This window comes from Echinops telfairi, unplaced genomic scaffold (assembly GCF_000313985.2).
Source record: "Echinops telfairi isolate 266 unplaced genomic scaffold, ASM31398v2 ScPeMD7_5592;HRSCAF=6446, whole genome shotgun sequence".
NCBI lineage: Eukaryota > Metazoa > Chordata > Mammalia > Afrosoricida > Tenrecidae > Echinops > Echinops telfairi.
Genome location: NW_022109491.1, coordinates 28,187,230 through 28,199,309, shown reverse-complemented (window position 1 = coordinate 28,199,309; position 12,080 = coordinate 28,187,230). Strand labels below are relative to the sequence as shown.

The window sequence follows — 12,080 nt, the reverse complement described above, 5'->3', positions numbered from 1 at the left end:
TGGCTGGCTTACAAACTTTCATAGCTGGGGAAATATATTCATAGGATTATGGTGTAGGTGTTCACTTACCTGCAATTGTTAAGCATAGAATGATCATTTCTTTCCCTTATAGAATATGCTTAAATGAGACTGGCACATACTGAATTGTATGCAGTTTAGTTTTATCCAGTTAGGTACAGATGATTTCATTGTTATGTATGGCTAAAGAATTGTATAACACTGTCAAGTCCTGTCGCGAGCGAACAAGCAGGAGATCATTCGGCTGCATAGACACAGCAATGCCGAAGTCAAAGGAACTTGTTTCTTCAAGCGATTCTGACAGTGAAGTCGACAAAAAGCTAGAGGAAAAAGCAGGTTGCTCCAGAAGCCTGTAAAAAGCAAAAGCCTGGGGTGGGGAGACTTAGAGCCCCATCATCCTCCAAGCAGAGCAGCAAGTGAGATAACATTTTCCAGATTGGGAAAGTGCGGTATGTCAGTGTTCGGGACTTCAAAGGGAAAGTCCTAACTGATAGTAGAGCTATTGGATGGATCAAGGTGAAATGAAACCAGGAAGGTGTTTCTTTAAACCCCGAGCAGTGGAGCCAGCTGAAGGAACAGACGTCTGACATTGATGACACAGTAAGAAAACTGTAAGATCCGAGCCATATCCAACCAGTACTGTTCTCGTTGTTTAAGCCTGTCTTTTTACATGGGATTTTTTTTTCTGTTGTTTTCCAAGCTATTGTATATTTGGATTGCAAAACAATTTGTAAGATGTATGCTTTTTAGTGTGCACTATTAAAAATGTTCTGAGTGAAGCTAATCGTCAACTTTAAGGGGATGGCTTGTGCCCACCATCTAGTGTGAAATAAAGTCAAAACACAATCTTAAAAAAAACTGTCAGGTTGACAAGGGGTGGTCTGAGGTAGTTACATAATCCCCAACTTGTGCATCCACGAGACTTTCCACCCACTGGCCTGTGATTGTCCTACATTCAGCGTCACTGCATGTGTTGCCTGAGTCTGAGGAGGAAATTATGTATGGGACATATATGGTAGAGCCTTGTCTCCTGGCTTCTCTATTGCCACACGGTAGAGGTCAGATATACTTTCCACCCTCCATTCTTCACCTATTGTGACATCACCTGTTCCTCCCACGGTATTCTACTTCTACCCTAATTTTGATTGTTTTTTACAATGGCCACAAAGAACTCATGGACAATATTTATAGTGTGGGCATTTATTAAGGAATTCTATCAACAACAGCAAACAGGAAGAATTCAGTTATTGGTCAACACCACCATTCCTCAGCAAGAAGCAAGGCTTAGTCAACATCTCAGACAAGTGATCCCTGAGCCTCTGTCCCCATAGACCAAGAGCTAGTCAACTGCTTTGTCTCATAAATCTGTGTTAGCACTCTTCCTCCGGTTTCCTGGCTTCCTTGTCTTACACCCTGGTCTTCCCCTGGCTCATTTGTTCTGTGACCAGCCTTTATTCACATCAGATTCAGCTGTAGCTTATACGAGAGAAAAAAAACAAAACAAACCCACAAAGAAAAGACAAAGCATTGTGAAGAATTGCTATATGAAAACAAGCCACAAATTCTTAGATTTCAGGATTCTTTAAAAAATTTTTTTAAAGGATTCTTCTAAATTTTTATTACATTTGATTACAAAATGAGGAAATCACCCAGTTATTACTGACAACCTCACATCAGAGTACAGGCACTTAGGAGACTTCCTGAAGCTGTTTCCGGTGAGTGAAGTAGTGATTTGGGGTAGAAAATGTCCTCTCCCCCCCAGGTGTGTTCTGGTCCACAGGTGTTGGTATTGCTAAAGCATCTCACATTCTCTCATCTTGAAAATACCCTTCACCCCAAGAATACATCTGTTCTCTCCCAAATGTGCCTTGTTCCAAATTTCTAGCCCATTCTCCTTACACACACAAAGCTGCTTTTCCTTGTCCTCTGGTGAGATAAAGTTTATTGTGGCAACCTGGCCAATAGACACAGGTGGGGTTAATTGAAGGGCGGAGAGATAAATGGTTCCATGAGCTTCACTTTTCAAGTTCTTGGGTCTCTCGCTTTCTGATGGTCGGACCAGGGTGCAGCTGCCTTAGCCAGTACCCTGCTTCAGCTGGCAAGGCTCACTTCCTGCAAGACATCCCTGAGGAGAAATCACATGAACCTGCCCTGATGCAGCCCTGGGTGCTGGAGCAACCGTGTGCAGACCCCTGCCAGCGCTGAGATGCTTACACATTCACTGATCCACCTGCAGTTGGCATCACTGCATGTGTTTTGAGGAGGACTTTGTGGATTGCTATCAGACATATGGGCTAATGTTGGACTTGTGGGCTTGGGCAGCACTGGGTCGGGATGTTTTCTTGATGCGCACTTAACCTTTATATAAAACTCCCTCTTACACACGAGTTTCTGTGGAGTTGTTTCTCTAAAGTACCCAGACTAACACATCTGGTATATACAAGTGATTTACAGTTAAATCATTGGCTTCACATGTCTATTTGTCTTTTCTGATGTCTGACGAGGTGGCTTCTAGCTAAAACCTCAGGCGCACTCCTCAAAGATGGGGCTTCTCCTGAATCAGTCAGCTGATGTCAAATGAGGGTTTATTTATAGCTAAAGTTTCCCCTACAATGATTACACAGGTGTGGCTTCTACTCGACTGTTCACTGGTGCTCACGGAGCTGTGCTTTCAGATGAAAGACACCTTCCTTGCATACCTAAGTTTCTCCCCTTAGTGTGTTCTCTGGTTTACAAGGAGTTGTGACTTCTGGTTAAAGCCTTGCCCACATGTGGCTTCACTCTTGAGTGTGTTCTCTGGTGTACACGGAGGTGTGCATTCTGGTTAAAGCCTCGTCCACACTCCTTACAAACAAAGGGCTTCTCCTTTAAGTGTATCCTTTCATGCGCAAGGAGGTTTGATTTCCCTTTAAAGCCTCGCCCACACTGTATGCACACATAAGGCCTCTCCTCTGCGTGTATCCCCTGATGCACAAGCAGGTGTGATCTTTGGACAAATCCTCGTCCACACTCCTCACACACAAAAGGCTTCTCCCCAGAGTGTATCCTCTGGTGCACAAGGAGGACTGAATTGCTTTGAAAGCCTCGCCCACACACTGCGCAGACATAAGGCTTCTCCCCTGAATGTGTTCTCTGGTGCACCAGGAGGTATGACTTCTGCTTAAAGCCTCGTCCACATTCCTCACACACAAAAGGCTTCTCCTCTGAGTGTGTTCTCTGGTGTGCACGGAGGTGTGGCCTTTGCTTAAAGCCTCGCCCACACTCTGTGCACACATAAGGTTTCTCCCCTGAGTGTATCCTCTGGTGCACAAGCAGGTATTGCTTGTGATTAAAGCCTCGTCCACATTCCTTGCAAATATGTGGCTTCTCCCCTGAGTGTGTTCTCAGGTGCTCAATGAAGTTTGACTTCTGGATAAAGCCTCGTCCACACTTCATGCACACCAGTGGCTTCTCCTGTGAGTGTATTCTCAGATGCATACGGAGGTTTGATCTTTGGGCAAAGGCTCTTCCACATTCTGTGCACATGTATGGCTTCTCTCCTGTGTGTGTCCTCCGATGGTCAAGTAGGGTTGATTTACTTTTAAATCCTCGCCCACACTCTGTGCACACATAAGGCCTCTCTCCTGAATGTATCCTCAGGTGCACAAGCAGGACTGACTTGTGACTAAAGCCTCGACCACATTCCTTGCAAATATGTGGCTTCTCCCCTGAGTGTGTTCTCTCGTGTATAAGAAGGTGTGACTTCTGGCGAAAGCCTCGTCCACAGTTGTTGCACACATGTGGCTTCTCCCGTGTGTGTGTTCTCTGGTGCACACTGAGATTGGCTGTACTTTTAAAACATCGGCCACACTCTGTGCACACATAAGGCCTCTCCCCTGAGTGTATCCTCTGGTGCACAAGCAGGTATGACTTATGATGAAAGCCTCGCCCACATTCCTGGCACACATGTGGCTTCACTCCTGAGTGTGTTCTCTCATGTGCAAGGAGGTGTGACTTCTGACGAAAGCCTCGCCCACATTCCTTGCACACATGTGGCTTCTCCCCGGTGTGTGTTCTCTGGTGCACATGGAGGATTGAAGTTTGGCTAAAGCCTCGCCCACACTCCATACACACAAAAGGCCTCTCCCCAGAGTGTATCCTCTGGTGTCTGATGAACTCTGACTTCCTCCTACAGTGTCGTCCACACTCACTACAGACATAGGGCTTCTTCAGGAAGAGGGAGCTGAGTTCTGACTTCAGGCTACAGTCGCGTCCTTCCTCTCTAGAGGTGACTGCTCCAAATTTTGGGGTATTTAATTCCTTGAACACTTTGTCTGCTTCTACCCTTTTGGCTGAGATGGACTTGAATTCGATCACTTTATTGCTTGCTGACTGTCTTCGGCGTGGGCTGGAGAAACCCCTTGAAGTCTTTCTCTGCCCTGTTCTCCGTAATGCGTGTGTTGTGAGCTCTGTGCAATCCTGACCTTGTGTGTTCGCACTCCTGCAGCTCTGAGGAGACTCCTGCTGCTCTGGCTGCTTCTGAGGCCCTGGGCTGGACCCCCTAGGGTGGAAGTGATGTTCTGCACAGAAGCCTGGGAAGATCTGAAGCTCATGTTGGCTGAGGAACTGCTGACAGGAGAAAGCCAGAAGGCAGTAGGCACAGGGGTCACTTTCTGGCTTTGGGTCTGCTGGAGGGAGAAAGGTTTCTGTTAGAGTAGCTGTAGTGTGTTCTCCTGCTGTCTCTTATGACAGACAGGATCCCAGGGCTGGAGTCATTGGGTGTTGGTGGGGGATGGGGTTGGGCGGGGCACACAAACAGCTAAGCCTGGACTAGCACCCAAAGATTGGTGGCTCTAAAGAGGCCTGCTGACCAGTATTGACAAGTCTTGAAATGCCTGTGGGGCAGTTCTATTCTTCACTCAGAGTCCCATAAGTAATAATCAGCTTGACAAGAAATACCACATGGTTTGTGTCTCACTATAATCCACTTAATATTTCTATTGCAATCTCGAAGGTGCCACAATAGTACAGTGGCTAAAGCACTCATTCACTAACCAAAACAGCTCCATCCTGTTAGCAGTATGTTGCAGAAAGATGTAGCATTCCCTTTGTGTAGATTGACATCCTTGGAAACCTCATAGGGCAGTTCTACTCTGTCCTAAGAGCCATTAGGAGTCAGAATCCATGGCAGTGGTTTGGGGATTGTAATCCAGACCATCCACATGGAGATGGTCTAATGATTCTGTCAGCACTTGCTTTGAAAACTGTTATATTGATTGGTGGCTCAAACCCACCAGGTACTCTTAGAGTAGGATGTGGCCATCTGCTTCCATCAGACTTACAGTCTCAGAAACCATATATAGGGTCTCTATCACTCAGATTAAACTCCAAGGGTCTGACTTCGTTTGCTCAATGTAGCAGAATCCAACCAAATTTTTATGTTGATTTTTCACAATACCATTTTGCTAAATATCTCAATTAGTTTCCAGTAGTTTATTTGCTGTGTTTCTGGGATCTTCTATTTCTAAGATATTCTTAACTGCAAATAGGGATAATTTCAAGAAGGCTCGGCGGGGTTATTGGGTAATAAGTGTTAGCACTGCTAACAGAATGGCAAGTATCTAACAGACCAGGAGCCACTTCTCAGGAGCAATAAGTTACCAGCTATCATGAAGATTCAGAGCCTCAGAAACCCCAGATAGGGTCATTATGCATTTGTATGGACCCCCTCTTTTTTTTTGAATGCACTCTTAATAGTGTTTTGGAGTCAGTGTGTTTTGATACCAATTCGGATGCCGACTATTTTATCGTCTTGCCTTATTGCCATGGCTACGAATGCTACTAGATAAAGACATCATTCTCTAAATCATAAGGAGAGAACTTTCAGTTTATCTCTAGGGAGAGTAATTTTGGTGGCTGGTTTTGTATAAATGCCCTTAATTATTTTGAGGAACATTCCCTTTCCTATTTTGTTGATACCTTTTTATTTTTTAGCACAAAACAATCTGTAAAGAAACAAATAGATCCTCTAACCTGAATCTTAGCCCTACAAGATCACAAGGTAATAAAACAACATACTACCAATCACTGATAGAAATTGTGCAAGAGAGCACTGCTCCAAGCAGTCTTACCTCCCACCACCCACAAGGTGTGGGACCCAGTGGTTCTTTGTTCTGGCATTATTGTTTCTCTGTATTCTAATACTGCTATACAGCCCCCTCTTCACAAAGTTTGTGCATTATTCTTAAATGTCATCCTCAATCAGGACTTACCAATTTGAGTGTATACATAAGAACAGGGGGAAATACATATATGTATATGACTTTGCATTTCCAAATTAACAATGTTTTACTTTTTAGTCCCTTAAAGTAACATCTAACCCCCAACCCCCCAAAAAAAATCTACCCAGAAGCCAGCCACCACAACAACAGAGACTAAGCTTCAAACATTGATTATCAACTCTCATGCATACCTCATGCTATTATTGTCTTTCCCATTAATCTTCCTATAACTTTAGTCTCTTGCGTTCTTTAATTTTCCTATCTTTAATCTACACTTGGTTTTAGCTGAAAGGCTGTGACTTTTTTTATTAAATAATTTTATTGGGGCTCAAAGAACTCACAATCCATACATACATCAAATCATCATACTCAAAATAGTTGCTCTCTACTTAAGCCAAGACGTGATTATCTTTAATCTAAAGATCTGAAGTTTTGAGGGTGGAGGGAAGGTGGGGTAGAAAGGGGGAACTGATTACAAGGATCTACATATAACCCTCTCCCTGGGGGACGGAGAACAGAAAAGTGGGTGAAGGGAGACGTCGGACAGTAAGACATGACAAAATAATAATAATTTATAAATTATCAAGGGTTCATGGGGGGAGGGGGCTGGGAAAAAATGAGGAGCTGATACCAAGGGCTCAAATAGAAAGAAAATGTTTTGAGAATGATGGTGGCAACAAATGTACAAATGTGCTTGACACAATGGATGGATGTATGATTGTGACGGTAAGAGTTGCACGAGCCCCCAATAAAATGATTAAAAAAAAAAAAAGTTCTGAAGTTTTACTTACACTACCCAATCCCCACCACTTTTCATTTTACCTACCTGCTTCTGCTGCCCCCCCCCCCCACACCACTTCCCCACTCTCTGAATGCAACTCTGATACCTAATCTAACACTCTCCCATCACCCCTCTACTGTACCACCCAACAGAGTTAACCCTTCCCACCTAACACCAGCTACCTAACATCCTTAATAGGGACTCCCAGATGTCAAGGAAAGAACAGACATACCAGTGGCACACACAAAGCAATAGATACAGAAACAAATAACCGAATACCGACCAGACCTAAATGTAATGCCTCAAATTGAACAGGCTATGGATTTAACAGAAAAAGAATGATGATGGCACTGTGAAACAACTGAAAGAAGAGTCTGAAAGAAAAAGTGATACAATTAAAAAGTTAGTAACCTCACTATATGTTTAGAAGAAAAACTCCAAACAGAAACACAGAAATCAAACACTTCAATAGCAGAATTAAACCCTATTAAAGGACAGAGGACCAGAATTGAAGAGATGGAAACACGAATTAGTGAATTAGAAGACAAATCTATAAATTCCAATTTTTTAAAAATTCCAATTTAAAAGAGGAACAGACAACAAAAAAGTCAAGAGACTGAGAAAAATGTGAGAACATTGTGGTATATAATTAGGAGGAACAGCTTGGTCTCATAGGGATTCCAAAAGAGAAGAAGCAAAGAAATCCAAACAGAGAGAATAATCAAGAGCTCCTTCAAGAGAATTTTCCTCAATATCTAAAGGAGGAAAAGATAGTTTACACTGGTACAGATAAGAGCTCAGGACACAGGGAATCCAGGTCAGAAAGACCTCTCAGAACAGAAAAGGGAGTAAGGATACCAGAAGTTAGAGGGGAGAAGGAGAGGAAGGGGGAACTGATAGCAATGATCAACATATAACCCGTCACCCCCGGCCCCAGGGGACAAATAATAGAAATGTTGGTAAAGGGAGACAGTATAAAAAATGAAGATAATAATTCATAACTTACTAAGGGGTCAGAGGACGGAAGGGTGGGGGAAGGAGAGGAGGAAAAGGAGCTGATACCAAGGGCTCAAACAGAAAGTGAATGTTTAGAAAATAACGATGGAAACATGTACAAATACGCTTGACACAAATGATGTATGGATTTTGGGGAGGTATGGATTGTTATAGGAGCCCCCCAAAATTGATCTTTTAAAAAAAAAAAAAAAAGGAAAGCTAGTTATTCAGGAAGCCAAGAGAACCCCAGTCTGGAAAGATCCCCAAAGGAAAGCTCCCTGGCATATTGTAGTCAAGACCTCTAACATCAATGGCAAGGAAAGAATTCTAAGAGCAGCCAGAGGAAAGGAGACCACCTACATATCCTGTATCCAGTAAAGTTACAATCAAATTCGATAGAGAAATAAAATTATTCCAAAAAAGGGGGAAACAAAGAATTCACAAAAACTAGACCACCGCTACAAAAAAAAAAAAAAGATACTCAATGAGGTACTATGGCCAAGAAACAAATAGTTAACACATTAGGCTTTACAGATGTCAGTGTCTGTTGTATATATTAAACTCTACCTTTATTGAATCAAAGTAGTTTGTAATAATAAACAAATGGCTAGACACTTCTTAAACAATACATCAAAATATCTGGCAGGTCCAATTTGACCTCTGGGAATTTTGCAGTCCCACCTCTAGGATGATGGCACAGTGAATGTTCTGTTTAAAGGTCCAATGCTTGTATTCCACATACCATGCACCACCACCTTCATTGTCCTCATGTGTGAACTTGGTCCTTTTTAGTTGTCTATTTTATGGTTTTCCAATCTTCTACATTAAAGGAAGCACACTTAAGTGGGTTTCAGTGGCAGAAATTTTATCTATTTCTCATGGTGCAGATAGGAAACTCAATCCCTTCTACTTTGAGCAGTAAGACAAGAACAAACTTATTGTGGTGATGACTGTACAACTCTTTATGCTGCGACTGAACTTTAACTTCTGAGTTTCAAAGACTAAGGCAGGGAAGGCAGCAGGGAGATCCTATCATCATCTTAACCCATTTTCTGGGCACTCCATGAGGTGGGGCTGGTAGCATTCTCGGTCTCTGTTCTGCCCATCTCCTGCTGCTCCTCCTTCTGTTCCTTCCTACTCACTTTCCCTTCCCTCTGCCATTTTCTCATCATCAGACCCCAAAACTAAGTCCCCTAGGGTAAAGACATGGCAGCATGGAGACGGAGAACTAGCTGTATGTAGGGGGTGAAGCAGAGTTAAACTACTCCTTGTATTGAACACAGGCCCCAAGAGAGGTGGCAGTGTAACCCTTCACTCATGATTCCTCCCTTCTCTCTTGCTTCTAGGAGGAGACAGTGATAGTGTCAGGGGTCCAGGGCACAGTCCATGCAATTTTGAGGTAAGAGAAAGCAAAGGCAGGGAGAAGGGAAAGTAGGTAGGCAACATGCCCCTAGTAGGGAGAAGTACCTATTCTACTCACTCCTTTGGCTTGGCAGCACAGGAGACAACTGGCTTCTCCATTAGAACACTTTCCCTCTGACTTGGGATGAACTCTTGGGATTTTTAGCAGAGTTTGCCCTTGTGGCCAGAGCCTCTGCCACATCCGTTATGTGTGTCCTTTGTTCTGGGGCTTACACATGACCTTGGCTTATGAGTCGATTCCAGAGGGAACATGACAGTGGGGTGCTCCACCTGGGCCCCTCTAGTGGCTGCCCATCGAGATGGGATTCTTTATAGGGCTATGGAGGCCAGATTTAAATGAAGGCTAGTCAAGGGTTCTGGGTGCTTCCCTGAGGCTGGTTCCCGAGTAAGGCAACCTCCTTGCAAGAGGTTTCTCAGATCAACATCAAATTTTGTTCTGGGGTTGCACCCTTGATGTCCAGAGACTGAGATGTGGAGCTTCAAGGCATTCAAGGCCAGCCCCGAAGGAATAACGCCACCACCACCTTGACCTTTACGCTGAAGAAGACAGGCATTCTTTATGCCAGTGGTGAACTAAGCTAGGGCCAGTGGGGCAGAGGGACTGCAGAATCTCAAGCACTCTCTCTGAACCAGCAGCGCCATGCAGCTTGTGCATTACTTGCAACGAGGCTGCAGCTGAGATGCAGAGCTGGCAGTTCTTCTGGGGTTCCTTCACCAAAGGGAGGCTCTCCAACTGCTCTATAGCTGTTATATCAGCATGCACAGGATCCCTGGCCTTCCACTCAGCTCTGGGCCACAGACCACCAGGATTTGGGGGTTTTCTCTTAACTTCGGCCAGAGCCTGAACAGAAAAATTACCCAGCTCCAATGACACTATGTCCCTCTGCTTAAGCACCACCACCCTCTGCAGACAAACAAACAAATCCAGCAACTCTTATTTCGTACACTGTTGCAGATAAGGTAAAATGGTACAGTGGCAGTGGAAAACAGCTTGGCAATTCCTTGAAGAGCTAAACAGTGTCAGGGTACGGAGGCTCTCAACACTCCAATAGGTCCTGAGAGGACCCCTGGAACCCTTCATAATTTATACATTATTATTGGATCCAAGCCTTATAAACCATCTACCAACTGTTTAATTGAGTCTGCACTAGGGGATGGTTTCAACCCATCTTTAAGTATACTGAAGATCTCCTTCTTTAGCTGTTTTATATCTAATGAGATGTTTTCCTTAAATCTCTTTAAATGCTTTCTAATTACAGGTCAGTCTTGTAGGGTTTCATTATATGGATAAGGGGTTATGCAAAAGTCAGTAATGTTCCAATCATATTTCAGCCCCCCGAACAGGGATTTCAAGGAAAGAACTCCAAGGAGAACAGAATCTCCGCACAACTGCTTTACTATCCCACTCAGAATACGTGAGAATTGGGGAACTGTTTTGAAGTGAGAATTCGATTGGGGGAATTAAGAAAAATATAAGAGGGTCATAGGGCAAAGAAAGAGTATGTGAATCTGAAAGTTTCACACATTTGTTAAAATCGGGTATAGCAATATGGATAAGAAAACTGAAAGAATTTCTACAAGCAGAGACATTTTTAAAAAGTGTACAGAGGGGAAGAATACCTGTCCTCTATGGGCAAGAGTTAAGATGATTTTAGAACCTATGCAGAGAGAAAAAGAAAGAATAATCAGTGCAGTCAAGTCTTCAATAAGCAATCCAATATTACAAAAGCAGACTAAAATCTCTTTGATAGAATATGAGGTAGTATTAGAAAAAATTATAAGAGCAAGTTTAGACCCAAAACAAAACCTCATGACCAAAGACTACACCCCCAGGTGGATACACCACCTGGGAACCCAGAGGTGATAATGCTTTAGAAGATTATCATAAAGAGTCTGGCTACAGAACAGAAGTGAACATTACCCATACTTTCAAGAATAGAGATGGGAATTTCAGAACAAGGGGATCTGGAGACCAGACTGGCTTTCCCTGTCTGTGTGGTGGAAAGGCCACCCGATGTGAACAATCCAGAAGGATATGAGGAGCGTCATTATAATGCATTCCCTTTCAAGGTATTAAAAGATATTAAGCATTCAGTTATGGCAAATTACATTAAAGGGATAATGTTTTAATTGTGGCAAAGTTGAACAATCCCAAAAGAATGCCTTTGAACTCCCTCATTGAACTCAACAACTGGAAATGGTCCAGGGCTGCCAGTTATCAGGAACCTGGACTTTTCAGGTCTGTCTAAATAAGATAGGCTGGATGAACAATCCGGAGGAGAAAATAACGGGATGACGGTTCCGGGGGGACATGTGAGAGGGGGAGGTGGGGAGAAAGGAAGTGGTGTTAACAAACCCAAGGACAAGGGAACAACAAGTGATCCAAATCGGTGTAGGAGGGTGTAGGAGTCCTGGTAGGGCATGATCAAGGGTAATGTAACCAAGAGGAATTAATGAAACCCAAATGAAGGCTGAGCATGATAGTGTGACAAGAGGAGAGTAAAAGGAAATAGAGGAAAGAACTAGAATGCAAAGGGCATTTATAGAAGTCTAAATAAAGGCATGTATATATGTAAATATATTTATATATGAGGATGGGGAAA

General features: G+C 43.4%; 1 protein-coding gene and 1 pseudogene across 2 annotated transcripts in view; one reads left to right on the top strand and one right to left on the bottom strand.

Annotated features, from left to right (window-relative positions):
• Positions 1-278: 278 nt before the first annotated feature.
• Positions 279-633, top strand: LOC101663768 (annotated as a pseudogene).
• A 1,743-nt stretch (positions 634-2,376) lies between these two features.
• The window catches only part of LOC101642927 (zinc finger protein 343-like), a 20,719-nt gene continuing 11,015 nt past the window's right edge, over positions 2,377-12,080 (bottom strand). Inside the window, exon 5 of one of the 2 annotated variants that reach the window (XM_045295314.1) lies at positions 2,377-4,685. In XM_045295314.1, the coding sequence (XP_045151249.1) occupies positions 2,749-4,685 (1,937 nt within the window). In that variant the 3' untranslated portion in view covers positions 2,377-2,748. The remainder of the gene's footprint in view (positions 4,686-12,080) is intronic. The other variant, XM_045295315.1, reaches the window with a different exon arrangement.